A 23,234-nucleotide genomic window follows, 5' to 3' on the forward strand; every position below is an offset into this window, starting at 1 on the left:
TATCGCTAATTTTTGGTAACAAAAGAGGTCTAATATATATTTATATATGATTAATTAAGATCTCTTAATAATATTATTAAACAAAATTTCAACTCATCATAGAGAAATTTTACAAATTTTTCTGTGACATATTTCTCTATGAGAAGCTGAAATTTCTCTTTAAAATTTCTAAAATCTCTCTATGAAATTGAAATGTTGAAATTTCTCTGTGAAAATGCCAAGGAATCCCAGTTACTATAAAAATGTTACATATCTTTTATCTTATAAAATCTTAATATTAAGGATCTTAAACTAAAATCTCCTTAAAAATATAAATTCCACTACAACAAGTTGGGCCTTGAGTGACGAAATTTTTTTGTCTTCAAAGAGCTAATTTCGTCACTATAGATATTTGTGAGGAAATATTTTCGTCACCGGTTTCGTCATTGAACGTTTGTCACTAAAAACCAACGTGACGAAAAATAATTTCGTCACCAATGAAATTACTTCAGCGACGAAATTTGTTGTCACCAATAAAACAACATTTTGTCACAAAAAATTCTCATTTTCGTCACCAAATAGTTTTTCAATACCATATTTATAACTTTAGTTGACGAATAAATTTGTCACGAATGTTGATCATTAATGAGGAAATAATTTCGTCACAATAAGATGTAAAGATGACGAAATTTTTCGTCTTCAAAAGTCATAATTTTGTCACCAATAAAACAATATTTTGTCGCCAAAAATTCTCATTTTCGTCACCAAATAGTTATTCAGTACCATATTTATAACTTTAGTTGACGAATAAATTTGTCACGCATGTTGATCATTGATGAGGAAATAATTTCGTCACAATAAGATGTAAAGGTGACGAAATTTTTCGTCTTCAAAAGTCATAATTTTGTCACCAATAAAACAACATTTTGTTGCCAAAAATTCTCATTTTCATCGCCAAATAATTATTCAGTACCATATTTATAATTTTAGTTGACGAATAAATTTGTCACGCATGTTGATCATTGATGAAGAAATAATTTCGTCACAATAAGATGTAAAGGTGACGAAATTTTTCGTCTTCAAAAGTCATATATGGGTGACGAAATATATTTCGTCACAAATATATATATACGTGACGAAATTTTTAGTCACCAAATAACAAAATAAATAAAAACTTTCATATATAAACTTCAGTAAATTTTGTCACCAAAAAAGTTTATTAGTGACGAATAATCACTTTGTCATAATAACAAGTACAAATGACGAAACAAATTCATCACTAAACTTGTTCCATATTTTATATTCAATTTAAATTATTATTTCACAAATATCCCTGCTCATATCCCAATAGCCTTTTAATTGTACTAAGAAATCCACTAGCTATTATACAGCACTCCACAAAAAAATTCACTAAACAATTTATTTTATAAATCAAAATATATCCATCAAACAACCTTAATAATAATCCATTAAGTATCACAAAAAAACTATCAAAGTAAATCCCAAAATAAACTAACGTGGAGTCCAAAAAAAATCAACACTCAATCTTAATTTGCAACTACAACTAAGCTTCAGTTTAGGAAAAAAATTCAACAGTTGATCCTCATTTGCAAGTATGCTTCTGAACGTCATCAAAATCAATCTACAAAAAAAATAAACAAGGCAAACATTAGCATAGAATGTATATATATAAAGTTTATTATAATAGCAAAGTTTTATTATAAACTTAAAGCCAAATATCAGAAACTTAACAAATATACAGAACTGTTCTGAAGATCACAAGCTTGAAGTTATTTGAATAGAAATATCAAATTTTTTGTAATGATATTGCTGGCAATTTTGAGGGCAATCATTGGCATCTCAACATCCTATATTTCCAACATGACTTTAAAATCTTACATCTCCATCCATATAATTTATGCCTAAACAATTTTCCATCTAGTTCCGTTGCTAATAAAGGGTGAGAAAATGACACAACATAAAAAAAATTTAACCCATGTAGTTTCCACTGTTTTAGCTTCCCAAATGTGAACATCTCAACTCAAGCAACCCAAAGTTGTATTAGTCTAAGCATAGTGCATATTTAGTAACTTTAGTATGATGAAAAAAATCAAGGACCCAAGCTATTGTTTTCATTTCGTATTCTATTCACAGAACTAACAGATTATGTAAAACAAAATAGAGAAACATTAAGAATGTTCGGGAAGAGAAAGACTGACCCTTTTTTTTCTGAGAGCAGAGTGACCACACCAAAGATGAAGAACATGAGAAGCATTCCAGAGTGCTCAAAATCGTTCATGTGAGATGGGTTCAAGACACCGTTGACAAAGAACTTGAGGTGCGTAGAATTCAAAAGTTCTATGTACATATCAATAAAAGCACCAATTGCTATAATGTGAGAACGAAGGGGAGAGAGAGAGAGGAAACTGAGTATTGGGTAGTTTTTTTTGAGCAACCAAGTATTGGGTAGTTGATTGAGGGAGAAACTGGAAAACGTGGGATGTGATTTTTTTTTTTTTTCGGTCAAATCATCTAATTTACACGTGGACATGGTAGAGGCTTCATGACACCAAAATTGGTGTTGGCTTTTAATAATAGAATAGATAATACACACTGCTATACGTATTATTTTGTTTTAACATTGATTGCTTCCTTTTTTTTTTTTTTTTTTTTGATCAACAAAAACTTTATTGATGAAAGAACCTTACAAGAAGGAGAAAATACATCAATAAAGGGGACAAGAAAGGACAGGGGAGAGGGGGATGATGCACAGCACCAAAACCAAACTGTTGGTGACAGACCAACAAGAACACAAAAAACACAACAGACAGCAGGATAAAACGCACACAGCAAGCTACCCATCCCAGCAAAGGTATATAGAAAATATACATCACCACGCCTACAATTAGATTCACATCCAAAACTGAAGCAAAATTACCCAGACCAGCTGCCTAGCAGATCTGTCCACTCACACAGCATAGAGATACAACCAGCAAAGCAGAATGATAGCAACAACAGAGCATACAGATACCAACAGCAGAGCATACAGATACTTGTGACTTAGGCTATACAGATACCAACATCCACAGATAGAAACACACCTAACAGCAGGCTATTATCTGACTTAGTTTTGTCTCTACTTTGGTTCGTGTGTATTTTAACTAGGGTCATGCTAAGTAAGAATTTTGATAATGAATCTATTTTCATTAAATACATCTTCAAACTTGTTAAATCTTAGTTAATAAGTAGTCAAACTATTGTACTTTAACTAGTATATACTAACCAACATGAGAAAAATAAAATGATAAAGCGAGCGAGACTTACCAAAAAGGCGACGTACGAGTTCATGGGATACCTCATCCTCTAAATTGTCCTTTGAAACCTTGCTTCTTAAGAAACTCCATGATGCTTGATGTGATCTCAAAATGCTCGTCAATCGACCCATTCATCTTCCCTATCTCTTTATTTTGTGCTTGAATTTCCTCTCTTTGTACTTGAATTTCATGTTTCTGTGCTGTAATTTCCTCTTTATGTGACTGAATTTCCTCTTTTTGTGACTGAATTTCCTCTTTTTGTGACTGAATTTGCTCCTTTTGCTCTTGTATTTCCATCTGTAGACGCCTCACATAGTCACTGTCAGTCGAAGCACTGGTAGTCCTGACAGAGAAGGAACGCCTCAACCCGAGTCCTTTAACATATCCCGACCTTGGCTTTAGCACCTTCACAGATAGCTCCTCCGGAGTAATTGGAACCACACCAGGTCGGGAGCAATGTTCAGCTTGGATCTTTATCATATTATCCTGTCATTTAAAAAAAAAAAATTAGAAAAATGAATAAAGATACATTTAAAATTGCAATCATCCTAATACAAAAGGTAAATATACATACATAATTCTCTTCGCACTCCGGAGAAATCCACTGCTTTGTGACATCATTAAAGTGTGTAGATTTGTAAACACATGGCAACTCTGGCAGTTGGCCCCCATTTGCAATTGTCTGATTTTTTTTGTTCAACTAGTAAGTTAAATAAGAATGATGGTAGTAGAATCATCTTTAAAAAAAAAAACCGAAAAAAAAATTAAAGAAGACCCACCGCCTCGTGCACCCTAACTGGGAGAGATTTTGACCCACACCTATGCTTCGTCTTCAATTGATTTCTATTGTCAATGTTAGCATTTGATTGCTTCTACAAGGAGGAAGTTCCAATAGAAAAATATATATATTAGGAAGACAAGGTAATTGTCAACAATAAATAAACATAAGAAAAGTTTACCAGCCAATTGGCATCATTCCACTTCTTGTCAATCAAGTTTTTCCATTTCTCGAGGTCACATTCAGGCGGTGGGTGGCTTCTAGCATACTCCTCTCCCTTAGCACTTTTAAGGTTCAGGTATTTTTTTCGTAGTCTGTAGGTGTAGCTGCTCAAGCTCCGTCCACACTTTGTTGCCACCGCTTTGCTAACATTTGTGGAGTCACCTTCCATGTCAAATTGATCCTAGCAACAGGCACAAATCTTGTAAGTCATAATTAATTATATTACATTAATTCAATCAATTATGTAAAACTTTTACCGTTAGACGCTGAAACATAGGTGCCGTAACTTCTTCGTTGACATGTTTCCACCTGCGAATGCTAAAGTCTGGCAAGTGTGTTCGGACCTCAACACCAATTTTGGAGACTAATTGAGAGGCATGATCCCCCACTGGTGCACGATACTCCTGTGGTATAGGAACTTTGAGCTTTCCATCTTTTTGAACCATTGCTTGAACCTTCAACCCGCGTGTCAAGCCACGAGGGTGTCTAGTAGGCACTGTTTTAAAGACATAACATTGACTGGTTAGCAATTAATTAAAGCGAAATCATAAAAGCAATATAAGTAACTTTTTTTACACATTGAACGGTTCTACACAAATACAAGAAAAAGATTGCTAAGTTTGCATTAAAGATAATGTGCTTCTTAGGTACGTAGTTTACCTTTTGCTCATCTCCTAAAATTTCCATTTATGCAGATGGAAAATACATAAAATGGAGAAATATTATGTTCAAGACACAGTAGCTGTAAATAAACTAAGTATGACAATAATGATTTGGTACAACAAAAAGAAAATACACCTTAAAAACACAATTAGTACTTCTCATCAAACCTCTCCACATGAAAGGGTCAGATTGAACACCAGTAGTGGGGGAAGATGATATGGGATATGCCAATTTGAGAAAATTTCAACTTCAAAGGCAACGCTAGAAGAAGTGGCCTATCGATCTGTGCCTGTTTTAGAATTGCAGTTCTTTGTTCTAGCTTCGGTTGTGATCTCTTAAGAGGTTCTAGTTTCTGTCATGTGCTCTTAGAGTGGTGAATTCAAGCGGCGTATGCATGTAAAACTTCATTCTTCATTTGATTCTCCCTTGTGGTGCTGGTTGCAATTTGTACGGATTCTGTGTACCGAATGAGACAATCATCAATGTTTGCCATCGAATGTAGTCAATTTGTTTCTGGATTTTGCTTCTTCCTTTCATTGCATTTTTTGACTCCCTGTTTAGGTTTTGGGTTAACTTGTTTCTGGTTTTTCTAAATTTTGTATTTATTTATAGCTTTGGAATTGCCAAGCAGGGCAGAGGTATGAGAAAAATGTTCAATACTGAGACCTTAATCTAAGAAGCATGTTGGTAGGGGTGGACATAAACCAGGCCGGAATCAAGTTATTAGACTTCGAGCCATGTGAAGCACAATGCCATTTCCAAGTTCTTTAACAGCAAAGAATTATATATATATTTTGTAGCTGGAATATCAGTTGTAATGGCACCACTGGTTTTCTAAGCTAGAATCGCTAGAAGCAATTAATTCACTGTGACTGAACAGGGAAAAGAAGTGTAACCTATGAAAGAGACATTTGAGCACCATTTCCAAAATTGAATCAGAAACTTAATAAATTTTCAGCAACGCAAAAAATATTACTCATTGCACGATACACGGTTTCAAATTCCATATCACAAAATCATCCAATTAGACAAATAAGCAGCCACTCACATAAATAGCCAACTGATGGTGCTAAGCAAACAACTAAACATAGCTTCTGTTAATGGACACCAACTAAACAATACTGATAGAGCATTCATCCTCCATTACTGAGAATCATCAAGCCACACAGTAGTATAGATCAACAAACAGCAATAATAAACAACACCAAGACAGAGCAGCAATAGTAGGTCTTATCAAAAGCAAAACAGAACAGCCCCATGCTACCATAGACTCCACCCATCTCAGCAACAATCCATATCAGCAGCAAAGGAGACTTGAACACCTCTATTTAAATGTTGTCACTAATAAATTTTTATTTATTAACAGATTACAAAAATATGTTCTATAAAGATGCTTTGAGATATATAAAATTATCAATAATTAAATGAAACTATGATCGTTTGTGAAGATCATGAAGATCATTGTTGAATGTTTTAAATGAATGTTTAAGCCTTGATGTTCTTTAATATATTCTTCCTATCTAGTTGGGGTGCATAGGCACTAATTACATTAATTATACTTTCTCCATTACAAGTTTAATTAGCATTATTATGTCTCCTATTTTTGTTATCTGTTTAGTTTCTCGTAAACATGCTATATTAATTTTCCTTCTAATCATAGTATCTACTAATACCAGTCTTACTTGTTAGTGTACAAACATACCAAGTTGCCAATTTAAACCAACAACTCTGGTCTAACTTCTTTACCCACGGTCGTCTAGGAAAGTGCAGGGACCCTTCCCAATTTTTCATTACACCTGATCACTGACGCAATGCCCCTTGCCCATTTTTTTGAAGTGTCTGAGCAGGTGCAGCTCATTGCTTACAGAGAATGCCCCTATCCCTAATGCAAGAACACCCTAGCCCTTACAAACATGAAATCTATCCTTAGAAGCCTAAGGCAGGGGCCATTGCTTAGAGAAAAAGAAACAAAATATTAAATGAAATAATTGCTCTCTCAATTCAAGAGATCAACAGTTGTCTCCATATTTAAAGCGGGAAAAGATGTCTTTCTGGTTGAAGAAGAAATTGGAGAGAGAGAGGTAGGACCATATTCTTCTGCAGTTTCAGATAATCAAAGATTATTAGAAATATGTATGCAATACGACACAACGGACTCCAAATTCTGAAAATCTTTACTCTGAAATATGGAGTGGAATTCTTGAAATTGACATGAATAACTGTTTTCAAAGAAAGTATCATTGGCTTGATTTTTACTTGATCCTTAATTTGAAATGGGCATCCATATTCCATCAAAACAAAGTCAGCCAATACTACCATGCTTAACTGCACAAACTCTAACTAAAATATTTATCCTAACCATCAAGTTGTGCCAAAAACATGAATAACCCTTCCAGTACCAATCTGTTTCATTAAACATAACCTGCAATGGCAACAACAATGGCAATGGATTGGATGCCACATCTTTATCACAACCTGTTTTGAGTTTCCAGAACGTCCGGAAGGACTTCTACCACTCCTAGCCATAATCTGTTGCTTTCAATCCTCTACCACTGTTATTTTTTCTGTTTTTGTTTTTATTTTTGTTTTTGTTGTTTTTTCAAATTTGTAGGAACCAAATAGAGAAAGAAGCAACTACCTAGCTTAGTCGTAATACTCAATTGTGGTCTATATTTGTTCTTCTGTATACTAAAATTATTTTACTCATTTCTCATGAATTTCCAAACACTGCTACAGACATGACCATAGACCATAACCAAAATAATAGAGATTTGCCCAAAATTGAATGAGCCCAAATGAAGGTAGGAAAATAGGATTTTGATGGAACAAGTAATAGAGATATTTGCTAGAAAAAATAAGTTGTTGATTTGAGGAATAAAAAAAAATTGAGCTTTTTTCTGCAGTAAATTTTTTTGATGAAAAACGGAGCTACTAAGGTGAAGTGCTTGCCCACATGGCTTTAATGTGATACAATAAGTTTTTGTTTAATTGTAGTGATAGACTTTTTCATGCCATTGTAAGTCACAAAATATCTGCTTAGTGAACTCATAAAACATGATTATAGTAAAGATTTTAAAGGGAACATGATTTGTTTAATTGAACTATTTTATTTTCTTAAATTCTAGAGCTTTGTTTTTCTCAATAAGGAATTCAATGACAGCCATGACTACTTAATCATTGTTTCTCAAACTAACTTAACAAAGAGGGTCTTAAAAATGCTTTCTTCTGCAGTCTTGATTTAGGTAGGCAGTTTTTACATATATGATTTGCTCTAACTAACTAACTAAGATTAACTAACTAAGTTTGTTACAGATCAGTTACAGAATCTATTGAGAATCAGTTGGAATCTGTTGAGAATCAGTTGTAGATTTGTTATATACAAATGATCTCATGTACACAGACTAGATGCTTGTATTGGTCTCTCATCATGAACACCAATAGTTGACTTGCAACTATCATACACACCAGAGTGAGCAGATCTCCTATATGCACCTGCAGTAGCTGAAGATATAGCAGAGGCATCAGATGTAGTAGGTGCAGCTGATATAGATGTTGGTGTATCTGCTGCTTGGGTTTGCTGAAACTGGGCAGTGGTTGGTTCTAGTATACCTAATGCTATTATTGGGGTTCTATGCACCTTTAGCTGAGCTATACTGTAGGGCATGATGCAAATGTGCTATGGTCTAAAATCTGGGACTATTATAGTGAGCTATTTGTTACTGCTGTACATTTTGCTACAGCTAGAATGTTGTTTATTTTTGCCTTGTACAGTTGGTTATTTGTTGGAGTTTTCGGTTGCTCCTCCTAAATTGTTTGTTTTTATTTTTGTTTGCTGTCTATATTTCCTTATTTTATGGCCCCTCTTTGTCTGTATGGGGTTTGATTTGGTCATGTTCTAGGGTTTAGGATTTTTATTTTTTTTAGCAGCGTTTTAGTCTTTGTCCTGTTGTTATTAGGGCCTGAGGTATACCCCTTGTATATGTTATATATTTCATTGTCTTAATTTACACCTGATCACCTAAAAAAGACAGTTTTTCTTGAAATTAGCTCAATGGTTGTACTTCTAAATTTCCTATGTAGGCAAATGATTACCAAGTTCCCAAATAATTTCTCCTTCTTCAATGTTTTTGTTCAAAGAACTAGGAATGCTTGAAAACTAAGAGCATCTCCAATAGAGATGTTAACTTTGTGTGTTATATGACAAAAAATTACAAGTGAGACCAAAACTAAAATAAAAAATAAAAAATCAATCCCTATGAAACAAATTGCTTGAAATTTTTTGCACCATAGAATTATATTAAAACAAAGAATTTGTTTAGCTTAGTAAAATTCAGTATCTTACCGACACTAGATTGGGGGGCTGCCTCCCTCGGTGCCTCCATATCGACATCAAGTGGCTGTGAGTGTTGGGTATCCACATTGTCATGTAAATCCCCATTTGGAACAACAATTGCCTCGTGCGAAGGTTGAAGAGATGACTGCGCCAATCGTTTTGGTGGCATTGGTAAGCCCTAAAAAACATAATACAAAAGCGTAAACAATAAATACATAAAAATGGATAAGTAAAGATATGTATATGGAAACCCATCAAGGCCACTGTTGATATTTGTAATCTGATCCAGTCCACTCCTTTTCTTCCCAAGACTGGTCCTGACAAGTGGTTGCTTTGAATATTTTTAAAATGGTCAGGTAAAGGGTGTTGTCACTCAAAAACCTGTAGGCAAGTTGAGTGGTTGAGTGGTTGTGAGCTACCAGTAGTTCTAATATCTTTAATTGGTTTTCCTAATTGTGTGCTTTGCAAGTTGTCAATCTGGTGTTTCCAACATGGTCAAATTATGTCTTAATTCGTTATACATTTGTGTTCCAGCTAACTTACTCCTACAGTTTGTTTTGGTATGCATATTGTTGTATGTAGGATGTATATTTTCTAGTTTTATTTTATGACTTATTCATCCAATAAAGTATACGGAAATATAAAGATAGTATTAACAAAGCATCGTTAACAAATATATAGCTATCGGTGACATAATAAAAAAAAATGAATGGCCATACATATAGTACCTCATCGTCAACACTTTCAAAGGACTCAGCATCAGTGTCATCCTCATGATCTGACGGTATGTAGTCATCATCATCTACCCTAATTTTCTTTCCCTTTTGATGAACACGATTGGGCTGAGTAGAACCCATCAAAGAAGTTGCTATACGCTTCAATTGTAGAGCATCCATTTTCTTATTATTCTTCTTGATTGTCTTATATCTTTCCATTTCGTACTCTGTTCGCTTCTGTTTCGCTAGAAAACCTGGTTTGATCCATTGTTTCTCCCCTTTGGCCATTTGGTTAACTAAAAAGCATAAATTGATATCAAACATGAAATATAAAGCATAATTTTACTTGAAGAGACGCAACAAAATATAGCATAACCATGTAATGCATTAAAAACATATGTCCATACAGAAACCTAAAAAAAACAAAAACTACATATCATAATCCATATCAGGTTCCATATCAAGATCCATATCATCATCAAGTACGCCAAGTTCTTCATCTTCTTCATCATCTCTACCATCTCTCTTTGTTTTATTTGAAATAACCTCAGCTTCAATATCATCCCTATGAAATCGAATAATATCTTCAATGTTGATCGGGACAACTGAGTTAATGTTTTCTTGTTGGAATGCATCATTAAATTCTGGTTGATCTGGTGGTTCTCCATCACCAACCTCTGGCACATCAAACACACCTCTATGTTGGACCCGTTGCACGACTTGCCAAGGTTGCCCCCATTTGGTGTCATTCAGGTAGAACACTAGCTTAGCTTGACTAGGCAAGATAAAAGGGTCAGATTGATACCATCGGCTTGTGACATCGATGCTTGTGCAATATGTGTCAGCTCGTACTGTTCTACTTCTACCAGTGTTACCGGTGTTGTACCATTCACATTGAAACAAAACAACTTTATTTTGACACATGTACTCAAATTCCCAAATATTGCACAAGTGACCGTAGAATTCGTGCATCTCTCCCTTGTAGTCCCCTTCGGTAAGCACACCACTGTTTTGACTCTTACGACGATTGTCTAATTCCTTCGTGTGGAATCTGACACCATTGATTATACAACCCGAGTACTCTTTCACTAGCAAATTAGGACCATTCGCTAAGGACCACAATTCTTCGGTTGCTTCTGGTGCCTCATCAACTCTCAATCTATTTATCTACATCCACATGCAATGTGCAACACTTGAATTATGTTAGTAATGTTTGTATTTTATACAAGCCTAATAGTGTTTGGCCAATTGTGAATATTAAAAATGACTTACATATTCTTTGAACCACTTTGGAAATTCCTTCTGTTGTATCTGAGTTATATCTTGTCCACTGGGAATTTGTAACAAATTCTTGTGTTCCCTACTCAAATAGATTTGGTTAATGTGTGAAATACTACTATTATTAATGACTAATAACATGATAATTGTTAAAATATATATAATTATAAGAAACACGTACTGAAGATACTTCTCTATCTCAGGGCTATTGTATAATAAGAACCAATGAGCAATATCACGAAGTTCCTGTGACATCTCAACATGCTTTCTGATTTGGCCAATAGGACGAGCAGTTTCGGTGAATATTATCAAACCTTCACGACGGACTCCATAATCTTCATTTCGTGCATCTCGATTATGCACGGTTTCAATCCCTTCAAGGTACATTGAGCAAAAAGTAATGCACTCCTTGACAATGTAAGCCTCTGCAATAGAACCTTCTGGTCGAGCTCGATTGGTGACAAACTTTTTCAAAGATCCGAGAAACCTTGAAGAGATAACCAATTAGGAGTATGGTTAGGCACACAACATAATCTATACCTTTCATTTGAAAGTACAATTTTAGAAATTACCTTTCAATCGGGTACATCCACCGATATTGCACAGGTCCTCCGAGAATAGTCTCACGTGGCAAGTGAATGGCCAAATGAACCATCACATCGAAGAAGGCTGGAGGAAAGATCTTTTCAAACTTACATACTATGAGTACTATACGTTCCTCTAATTTCTCCATTTCACTTCGTTTCAGTGTCCTTGAGCATAGATCTTGGAAGAAGCTACCTAACTCAAAAAGTGCTGTACTGATCTCTTTATCTACGTAACCACGCATCCCAATAGGAAGAATCCATTGTATAAGTACATGGCAGTCGTGGCTTTTCAATCCTGTTAATCTACCATTTTTTGCATTTACTGATCTCGAAATGTTTGCCGCGTACCCATCTGGATACTTGACTGATTTCAAGAATTCAAAGAAACCCTCTCTCTCTTTAGGGGTCAATGAGAAGCTGGCTCGCGGCTTCACATATGATCCATCGGGATTTGTTGTCAGCCACAATTCTTTCCTTATATTCATGTCTTCTAAATCCATTCGTGCCTTATCTGTATCCTTGTTCTTTCCATCAATTCCCAACATCGTTCCAAAAACATTTTCACTAAAGTTCTTCTCCACATGCATGACATCAATGTTGTGTCGAAGCCTCCTTTTCTTCCAATACGGTAGCTCATACAAGATGCTTACCTTTGTCCAATTTGGGTTCTGACGAGGTCTTTTCCTGTTGCTTGGATGTTTTCCATATGTGACGCCCGTCACGCTGCCCAATTGTTCTTCAATCTTTTCTATCGGTATCACCAAAGATCTCTTCCGTTTTTCATGCTTGCCATTATATGCTCTACTCTTTCGCCTTTCTGGGTGGTCATCAGGCAAGTAGCATCGATGGTTACTGTACGCAGTCTTACTTCTTAAAGATTCAAAATATGGTTCATCATTGCAAGTGTAACAAGAGTAATGACCCTTTGTTCTCCATCCAGAAATGTCACCAAATGCGGGCCAATCATGTATCGTCCACAGCAAAGCTGCACGCATGCAGAAAGTCTCACCAGTCGAGGCATCATAGGTTAATGTACCATTTTTCCATAATTCATTCAATTCTTCCACTAAAGGTCTCATGTAGACATCAATATCAATTCCTGGTTGTGATTCACCAGGAATAAGTAATGACAACATGAAAAATGGGTCCTTCATAGCCAACCACGGTGGCAAGTTGTACGGAATGAGTACGACAGGCCACAAACTATATGAGTTATTCATATTTCCGAAAGGGTTGAAACCATCAGTAGCCAACCCTAGCCTCACATTCCGAGGCTCCAAGGCAAATTCAGGATGTTGTGTATCGAATTCCTTCCACTCATCACTATCTGCAGGATGCCTCAATACACCGTCATCTAGACGTTTTTCCTTGAACCATTTCATATCCTCGGCTCTCTTCCTCGACATGTACAACCTTTTCAATCTCGGTGTTAACGGGAAGTATCGAAGAACCTTACGAGAGATCTTCTTACCTCTACCATGATTTGTCTTGTATCTAGAAGCCTTACAATTTGGACATTTATCCAATGTTGCATTCCCCTTCCAAAAGAGCACACAATCGTTTACACAAGCATCAATGAGCTCGTATGACAAACCCAATTCACGTAGTATTTTTTTAGCTTCATAAGTTGACTTTGGAACCAAATTATCCTTCGGTAAAAGTTTTGTTAAAAACTCTAGCATCATGTCAACTGACTTATTACTCCAATGGTTTGTTACCTTCATATTAAGTATCTCGATGACAAATTTTAACAAAGTATAATTTGTGCAACCTGGGTACACCTCACGTTTGGCATCATTCAATAATTTATCAAAAGTGCGAACCTCCTCCTCTTGAGTTGTATTAGTTGATTCCCCTCTTATTCGATCTTCCACTAAGGCATCAATACCTCCCAAAACCTCATTGCCCTCAACGGGTATATCATGATGATAAGCCTCGTTTGATTCACGGGGTTCCCCATGCACGTGCCAGATAGTGTAAGTTGCAATAATCCCATGTTGCAGCAAATGAATTTGGACAATTTGAAATTTTTGACGAACAACATTCACACACTTTCGACAAGGGCACAAAATTTTACCATCTCGATCGATAACCGCCATTGCAAAACGGAGAAATGATATTACCCCATCATTATATGCCCGACTTATCCTTCCATCAACTGTGCTACCTAATGCAATCCAACTCTTGTCCATGTCTGACTATGCCGAGTTAATTAAAGTTAGGTGAATAGGACAAATTTTATATAGAAAAATATATATATATATATTTCAATTAAAAAAAATTTCAAGTCCAATGATTATACTGAGTTATATAAATTACAACCACACATAAATCAAGTGAGAAAATAGCCAAAGCAATTTAGCGTAAACAGAAGAAGTATTCACAACCAAAACATAAACCACAGCAAAATAACCATCAATAAGAAGACAAATATCATAAGTCCGAGAAAATTTAACCAATAAAACAGTGAGCTGAGAGTAAAAAGCAGATAACATGGCACAGAAAGAAAACCCACAATATGCCACATTGAGTTTCTAAAGCAGTCAATTTAAGTACTCAAATATCCAAATGCAAAATGATATGATTGAACTACACGTATTTGGAAAAATATATATATGCCCCGAATACCAGAATTGACAAATCTATCAACTAAATTGGGATATTGAAAAAATAAGACATTGGGAAACAATAACTATTCTGGCTCACATTTCACTCGGTAAACAAAATGTGATTAAATTTTGCAGAGGAACTTAATAATGTACTTGAGGAGCTATGCATATAAGAAATGAACAATGCCAATATAATTGATAGCCACATGCGACAATTCCAATGAATGCCCCGAGACTATAATTTAGTACTTAGCCTGTAATTGCAGTTAGTACTCTGTTTGATTTTCTCTTTACTCAACTATATACGAAGTCCAGAGAAGTTAAATCAACATATGCTAATTTAAGGGTGTAATATTCCAATTTTCATTAAATTGATAGTTGTGAGAGAAAAAATAATTAATTAATATGTAATATATAATATTTTATCTTATTGATTATTTTAATATTTTTTATTTTTATTGACTATTTTAGCCAAAATCTATCATCCCAAACATATAGACTCAAACTCCCCTAAAAACTTAGAAATGCACATGAGAGAGAGGACTGGGGCCACTGTTTTGTTTGGGAAGTGTTGGATTGGAGATGATAACAGTGAATGGTTTGTAAGAAAATGTTGAAAACCCTTGAAAGAGAGAATAATTCCTTCATGAGCCAAGGGGCTGTGAACTGTTACTCACTGTTTTAGATAATTCAAAGTATACAGATTTTGGATGCAAAGCTAAGGGTCATAAGCGGCGCAAATAAATTATTTTAGCCAAATAAATAAAATAAAATAAAAATAAAGAAAAAAGATTCACACTCTACCCTATATCAGTACACGATATAATATAGTATAAAAATTATATAAATTTATAAATTTTATAAATATATTGACTTTTTTTTAATAAAAAAAAATCAACAAAAGAAAAGTTTCTTGATGAAAATTGCAGATATACAAAGAGAGTGTACAATATACAGATACATCAATAAGAAAATCCATAGATAAATGCATCAAACTGAAACACAAATGAAAGACAAATTAGAATATGATATCAGAACACCAAAAGCAAGATATTAATCTTAGAACATTAAAAAGATATTCACTTCAAGTAGACAAAGCTCAAAGATATCATATTAGTTTTAAAAATACTATAAAAAATAATGAGGAAATGACTAAGATTCCCAGTTGGAAGCAAATTAATTAATAAATGGAGATCATTTCAATTTAAACACTCCTTGTTTTGTTGAAAATGATTCAATGATAATTTTAGATAAATAAATGGAGATCATGTAAATTCAATAAAAAATGATTCAATGATAGTTGCAACAAACTCTCTAATGATATATAACAAGAGCTAACATTCTGCTTCCAATGAAGAATTCTGCTACGATTAAAGCTAGAATCCCAAGTCTACAACCAACTCTGTAATGATATATAAAAGAGCTCTAATTCTGTTAACATTCCATCAAGCCTATATATTATAGAACTAAGAATTCTAGTGAAATTAAAACTAGTTTTGAAGTTTCAAATGAACATGAATATAAGTATTTTGGTGGGGATTAACCTTTCACAGACAAGATTGCAGAGGTTAGCTGGGATATCAGGTTGTTCATAAACTAATTTTGTTGGCTTGTTCCTGTTTGGAGTTTGAAGTGAACAAGGAGGCACATAGACACCAACCTTGTCACAATTTGACAAAGCTCAACCATGTCTTCAATTCCTATCTCCTATCTCTTATCCTCACGTACAAAATAATGGGTTTGTTTTGTTCTAATAACTAAATTAATTGAAATGGGAAGGAAACTGGTATGCTTGATTGAAATGTTTGATCCATTTCAATCAAACACTTCACCAACCAGACTCCAAACAGGAACACACCAACAAAAACTAAGAACAACAACCAACACACAGCATCAGTAACATACAGGGACAACAGACACACACAGATCAGAAACAGATCAGCCAAGAATCTGCAACAGAGCAGACAAAAAACCACGACCAGAGCAGACAAAAACCAGCAACATAGCAGACAAAAACCAGCAACATAGCAGACAAAAACCAGCGACAGAGCACCCAAAAACTAACAACAGATCAGTAACACACAGGAACAGATCAGCAACTTATTTGATGCATATTCCAATATACAAAGATTCATGATTAGGAAGATCTAACTCCCAAACAAGCATTGACACTAGATAATGTTTATGATGATGTTTACGGAGCTGATATGGGATCACCTTCAAGCCAAGGCCCCAAGCTAGACCTTTTGTCCAAAAAATATTTAGAAAAAAAATTGGGATTGTGTTCTTTCTGGATAGGTGATTCTACTCTTCAATGTTCTTAAAGATTGAAGAGTTGCTGCCTTGAGTCAATGCTTAAGGCTCCAACCAGGTCAAAACTATGGGTACTCTGCTCTGACATATGGAGAAAGGCATATGTATGAATTAGAATATGACAGACTTCCACATTTCATTTTATCAGACCAACTCAGTGGAGATCCTAGCCACTAGGAGGAATTCCACCAGAAGTACAACATAAGATAATACTTAAGGTGAATTGGTATACCCTTGGAGGAATTCCACCAAAAGCATCTGAAGTTTACAAAATACCCAGGGCCAATAAAAATCAACATTGGTTTGCCCAATTTGCAACAAAATTTCAATAACATTTGACCCCTTCATGTACTTAACTTTGCCGCTACCTTCTACTACCACTCGGACAATGACAGTAACCGTATTTTATGGTGATGGGAGTGGTCTTCCAACGCAATACACTGTTACTCTCCTAAAACATGGCTGCTGTAAAGATCTCAGTCAGGCTCTGAGTACTACATGCTGCTTAAGGAGCGATGAAAGCCTGTTGCTTGCAGAGGTAATTTATATCTTCTTGACTTGTATTATATATTTACTAATCTGTTGCTAATTCTTTATGTATTAGTCTTCTGAAGCCCTGGATTTTTAATATGCAGGTTTACGAACATCGAACATATCGATATTTAGAGAACCCTTCGGAACCATTACCTTCTATAAAAGATGATGAACATATTGTAGCCTACGGGCTTCCAAAGCGGGCAGAATTAACAAGACTAGAGATATGTCATCGATACTTGGAAAAGTGAGTTCTCATTCTTGAATCCTTAGTTGTTACGTTTCCACTTGGCTAAGATTCAAAAATCTTGAATCCTATCATGCCTTGTGTGTTTGGTCTTTATTGGGTAGAGTTGACATGTCTGAATGAGTCTATGGTTTTTATTTCCTTGTTAGGGATGCCAAATTGCCTAGTTGCATAGATGCTCTGATTGATCTTTTTAGTTTTTTGGTCTGAAGGCAATGAACTACATTATAGGAATAACCCTTGAACAAAAAGCCAAAAAGGAAGGAAAAGTAATAAAAAAAGTGAATGAAGGTGGGATGTAACCCAGGTCTGAAGTCTGGTTGCTGTGTACTAGGATAGATGACACCTTTGTTTTAAGTAAACATTTATTAGGTTTAAGACTTTTTCCTTGTAACTAAAGCATCATTGCTTTCCAGATGTTTGTCAGATAATTTCAAGGGCAGTGAGAGGAAACTTTTGTTGACACCACTGGTTACTTATCTGGAGGACACACAAACTGGAGCTGACATTGATCTTGCTATTAGTAGAGTGTTGTCCCCATTGAGAAAGAAAACTTTTTTTAGTTCAACTATTGTTCATAGTGGCAAGGAAAATGGCTCTGCTGTGGAAGCTATTGATGAATCAGCAAACATCTACGCTACCCATTCTGGACCTGGAAACCAGTCAATGGACAGCTTAGAACTGGAAGAAATGTCCTACAGGGAGTTGAGCTTTCAGCTCTGCATAACAGATAACAGAGGTTTGAACTGCAGGCCTATTTCAAAGGATTCACTCATAAAAACTGGTCAACTGGTTAAAGTTATGTTGGATTGGACTGATAAAGAACACAAATTATATGATTCCAGCTACTTAAAGGATGTTCCTGAGGTTCACAAGACCAAGCTTACTGTGAAGAAAACTCGACAAGAAGCTATCTCTTTATTTTCATGCTTGGATGCATTTTTAAATGAGGAACCTTTAGGGCCTGATGACATGTGGTAGAACACTTTTAATGCTTTTGACCAGCTGAATTGCATATTTTCAGAGCAATTCACCTCAAGTATTACTGCCTCATTTTTTGTTGTTTCAAAATTTCAATGTAGGTACTGCCCTCGTAAAATTTGTGGGTAGGGAGGATGCATCAACATTTTAAACTAGAAAAATTCAGCCTTCCCATTGGAAACATATTCTGTCTATACAAAAACCACATGCTACAGAAACAAATTACAATACGAAAATTTCCTACATTTATGCTAATTATAACCATGCTTATAAGTTATATCAATATAAACGTGACAAAGCTGCTTCTGAAATGGGTATTGAATCCCGTATAGATTATAAATTTCTTGAACATCATTACATTTCAAGTTCTAAACAGTGGAAATAAGTTGGAGAGGAAGCGATAGAGAGATTGAGGATGTTAATGATCAAAGGCTATGGTATATAAAGCTTCAAGATAAACACTGTCACATCTTTATGTAGACAGCTGGGGAAAAAAAACGGCAATTTTAATGTAAGAAGTAAACAAAATAAGCCTATCAAGTACATGGCAACAATGTTTTATTGATCATGAAGTATTTGGAGTATTTGGAAATGCCAACAATAACTTGAGGCTTCTGATCTCATTTACAACAATTGAAAAAATAAGACTGTCAACACAGCAACCGACTGCCTTCCACTGGTTCTATCATACAACCACCTCAAACAAGACTCTTCGTAACCAATAAAATAAACCATAGTGCAAATTAAGTATGATTAATATTGCAATAAAATTAGTACAAAAGCTAACAACATTCGAACTTACTCATATCCAGGATAAGATAAAAGCAATATTAAGAGGGTGAAATAGTATAGAAAAGATATCTGTAAAGACACAAAATTAAATAGTAACTGAACAACCAAACATAGCAAGCTTGTGAAAATCAAACATGTGAATTTTAAAAACAAAAGTTCAACAAAAGTAATTTTCTCAGGGGAAAAAATTAACACAATCAACCATAAAAATACTAATTTTAAGTAATAGAATCATTGTTAAGCTTTAAGAGAATCAAAACGTGTTACAATTTAAAGATCACGTACATGCGGACAGGCCTCTAAGGACTATGATCAAGATAAAGACAAAATAACTAAACCAACTTGATATTTTGGCATCATCACCATAAAGAAAAGCTTTCGAATTTTTCAGTTGCAACTAGTATTTGGGACACTACTTGATTCAAATGGTTCTTACAAAGACCGAATATATCTAATTAAATTTCAAATTCAACAGTCCATCTTTCAAAATTAAGGAAAAATAATTATTGCACAAATTTCAGTCCCTAGACCTCCCATTCTAGAAAATAGATCTGTTTTAATCTTTTCTCTGTTCATCCTCACATACAGCTTTCCAATTAAGCTCCATTCTAGAAAACGTAATATGTAATGGGTATAGAACTATATCAGCAATTTGAAGGAAAAAAAAAATACACAATCTGAAAAAAAAATAAAAAATAAAGAGAAGATGCCCACAGCCAACTAAAACAAAGGCAAGAAATAATTGCAGTAGCAAAGCATCAGGCATGTACAAGAATCCTCAAATAGCCATGTACAAAGATCCTCAAATAGCCATGTACAAGGATCCTCAAATAGCGAATCAGGAGGATGATCACAGAAGCAAAGGAATCAATCGATATCAGTAAGTAATCAATTTTATTTTTTTATGAATAACCTAAGTAGAAAAACCTATAAAATAAACAGATATTAAACAAACATTCAAATATAGAGAGGAGTTGAACCCTAATTTTATTAAAAATACAGAGAAACAATCCAAATCATATGAAATATTCAAATTTAGTCAAGGGCTTTTACTAAATTCAAACTCTTAATTATAATCAATAGGACATTCATTCTCAAGTTTATAGCAGAAAACTTGCTGGAAAGAATAAAATACAGCATTAATTCTGAAAATTAATTTCGAAAATTAGGGAAAACAGAGATAGAGAAATAGAGAAATTGAGTGAGAGAGAGAGGGGGAGAGAGAAAGAGGACCCATACCTGATGGAAGAGAACACACAGCAGTAAAGGAGATACGACGTCTGTGGCGACACTGAAGGAGGAAAACAGGGACGGCGCTGGAGAAGAATACACTGAAGGGGCGCTGGAGAAGAACACACAGCACTTGTGTTTTGAGAGGGAGAGGGAGAGGGAGAGGGGGAGAGACAGAGATTGATAGGAAAACTATTCGTCAGTTTGTTTTGAGAGGGAGAGACAGAGATAGAGGCCCATGCGAAGACTGATAAAAAAATAATAAAAAAAAAGGAGGGAAAAATAAAACTTATCAAAAAAAAAAAAAGAGGGAAAAAAAATCTAGGCAAAAAAAAAAGAAAAAATAATATTTTTTTTTTATTACCGCTTAATATGTAAAAATTCTTCTTTCAAAATTGGTGGCAAAATAATTCTCACTAAAAGGCCTAAAAATATTAAAAATTATTAGTGACGAAAATATATTTCTCACCAAATGTTCTTAAAATATTCAAAATCAAGTTTTTCAAAAACAAAAAAAAAAATTAGATTACTGGTGACACAAATATATTCCTCATTAATAATATTTTAATTATTGAAAAAAAAAATTCTCACCAAAACTTTCAAAATTTTGGCACCATAAAAAAAAATTAGTGGGAAAAATTTAGGTGACGAAACTTATTTGTTTCTCACCTAAAAGTAAATATTTATTGACGAAAATAAATTTCGTCACCTATTATTTTTCTTTTTTTATTATACGTGACAAAATTTATAATTCCTCATGGATTATTCTTATTTAGTGACGAAATTTGTTTTCTTCACTAATTTTTGTCACCACACCAAAACAGAGAATAAGAGAAAAAGACACCAGAAAAAGAGCAAAGAGAAATCATATACCAAATCATCAAGCAAAGAAGATGTGGCGGTTACCGGCAAGGCTGCTATTGGCGGTGACGATCGACAAGACTAATAGAGGCGACGATGGCGATCGGCATGGTGGAGGAGCAAGAGGTAAGACAAATTAATACCCTATTTTGAGAGAGAGAGATGATAAACAGAAAAAAGGATAAAAAAAATTAATACCTTTTTTTTTTATTGTCGCTCAAAATATCAAAAAATTTCCACCAAAATTGGTGACAATATTATTTCCTCATCAAAAGATATCAAAAATATTAAAACGTTTTGGTGACGAAAATATATTCATCACAAATAATTTTATAATTAGTGACAAATTTTTTTGTCACCAAAAGTCCCAAAATTTTGGCGCCACCCAAAAAAAATAACGGGAAAATTTTAAGTGACGAAACTTAAGTTTTCCTCACTTAAAATGAAGTATTTATTGACGAAAATATATTTTGTCACTTATCATTTTTATTTTTTTATTATATGTGACAAAATTTATAAATTCCTCACGAATTATTTTCATTTAGTGACGAATTTTATTTTCTTCACTAGTTTTCGTCACCATAGGTTACTTTTGTTGTAGTGTTCGGAACTAACATGAACATAAGTTTAAGGGGGACTTGTACATTCCAACAGGTGGATTTATTACCTAAATAAGTCCTATGATAATTAATTACGATTTTATGAGAGAAAAAAAAGTCATTACTGTTAGTTTTCAGCAACAATTTGAAAGCACCGTCACTAAAAAAAAATACTAACTGTTAGTTTTTAGCGACAGATTCAAAAAATCGTCACAAAAGTCTTCTTAACAACTATTCTCCAATTTTTAGAGACGAATTAATAGAATTTAATGAGAATTAAGTCTAACTATTAAGATTTACTAATAATTTTATAATTTCAACCAAATAAATTATTATTTATTTTAAATCTCAACTCAAAACTCACAAATTAATCGAATACATGACATTATTCAAATTATTTTCACAAATCATTATACAAAATGATCAAATTTAAAATAATAAAAAAAAATGCAATAAAAACGGCTGAAAACGTCTCTGTTTAGAAGTCGGGTAAAAATGGAGTGTCAATCGCATTAGAGTTCAGAAGACATTGGTCCCGTTTGGTAGAGCTGTGGGAAAGTAATTATAATTTATAGCCTACCAGCTTATGGCTTATAGCTGTAAACATAAGCTAATTTTTGACTTATAAATTAAACTTCTCCTCCCCCACTCAAAGAATAAGTTGATTTTTTACTTACAAAAAGTTATAAGCTGTATTGTTAAGCTGAACCAAATACATCAAAATAGCTTAAATTAAACTAAAAGCTAAAATAAACTAGAAATAAGCCCTACCAAACAGGGTCATTGTATGTAAACAAGTGCAAGGCACTTTTTGCACTTGTTTACAGGGAGTAATTTTTATTAGTATGTTTGATTTTAATTTTTTTAATTTAATTTTTTGAAAGTTGAGTTTTTTATTTTTTGTATTTTTTTTTGTTTTTAGTGAATAGTTTTTAAAATTTAAGCATTTTTTTTTTTATTTTGGTAAATTCACCTTACTTAGATATATCTAAAAAGTAATATATTTTAAAAAATCAATAAATACACAAGAATACGAAAAATATATTGAATTCTCTTATATATATATATATATTTGGTATTTAATGAATTTTCTAAAGATTTTTTTCCAAATATTATACTTTTTAAATATATTTATGTTAGGTGTATCTAAAAATTAAAAAAAAAATACTTAAAATATTTATAAAAAAATCAGTAAAAG

The 23,234-nt window shown here is 33.9% G+C and overlaps 2 protein-coding genes and 1 pseudogene across 7 annotated transcripts; 1 reads left to right on the plus strand and 2 right to left on the minus strand.

Annotated features, from left to right (window-relative positions):
- Positions 1 to 1,385: 1,385 nt before the first annotated feature.
- On the minus strand, positions 1,386 to 21,589 carry LOC145795162 (uncharacterized). Of its 6 annotated transcripts, none has more exons than XM_082878243.1 (10): positions 21,483 to 21,589; positions 20,586 to 20,708; positions 10,018 to 10,301; positions 9,299 to 9,467; positions 4,551 to 4,789; positions 4,253 to 4,474; positions 4,073 to 4,165; positions 3,868 to 3,975; positions 3,304 to 3,779; positions 1,386 to 1,621 (listed from the first exon to the last, which is right to left on the minus strand). In XM_082878243.1, the coding sequence occupies exons 3-9, from the start codon at positions 10,291 to 10,293 to the stop codon at positions 3,336 to 3,338; spliced, it is 1,551 nt and encodes a 516-aa protein (XP_082734369.1). In that variant the 5' UTR covers positions 10,294 to 10,301; positions 20,586 to 20,708; positions 21,483 to 21,589; the 3' UTR covers positions 1,386 to 1,621; positions 3,304 to 3,335. The 6 variants fall into 6 exon arrangements, with proteins under 6 accessions (XP_082734369.1, XP_082734355.1, XP_082734380.1 ...); XM_082878229.1 differs by having other exon boundaries at positions 20,586 to 20,823; positions 21,483 to 21,583; XM_082878254.1 differs by having other exon boundaries at positions 20,586 to 20,688; positions 21,450 to 21,583.
- LOC145798818 (uncharacterized) lies at positions 10,393 to 14,062 on the minus strand. The gene is made up of 5 exons (XM_082887872.1): positions 11,856 to 14,062; positions 11,465 to 11,770; positions 11,278 to 11,365; positions 10,552 to 11,172; positions 10,393 to 10,434 (listed from the first exon to the last, which is right to left on the minus strand). The coding sequence occupies exons 1-5, from the start codon at positions 14,060 to 14,062 to the stop codon at positions 10,393 to 10,395; spliced, it is 3,264 nt and encodes a 1,087-aa protein (XP_082743998.1).
- Positions 17,181 to 18,554, plus strand: LOC145798827 (ubiquitin carboxyl-terminal hydrolase 10 pseudogene; annotated as a pseudogene).
- Positions 21,590 to 23,234: the final 1,645 nt, after the last annotated feature.

This window comes from Camellia sinensis, chromosome 1 (assembly GCF_055761805.1).
Source record: "Camellia sinensis isolate YWXY chromosome 1, ASM5576180v1, whole genome shotgun sequence".
In the NCBI taxonomy this organism is placed as follows: Eukaryota; Viridiplantae; Streptophyta; class Magnoliopsida; order Ericales; family Theaceae; genus Camellia; species Camellia sinensis.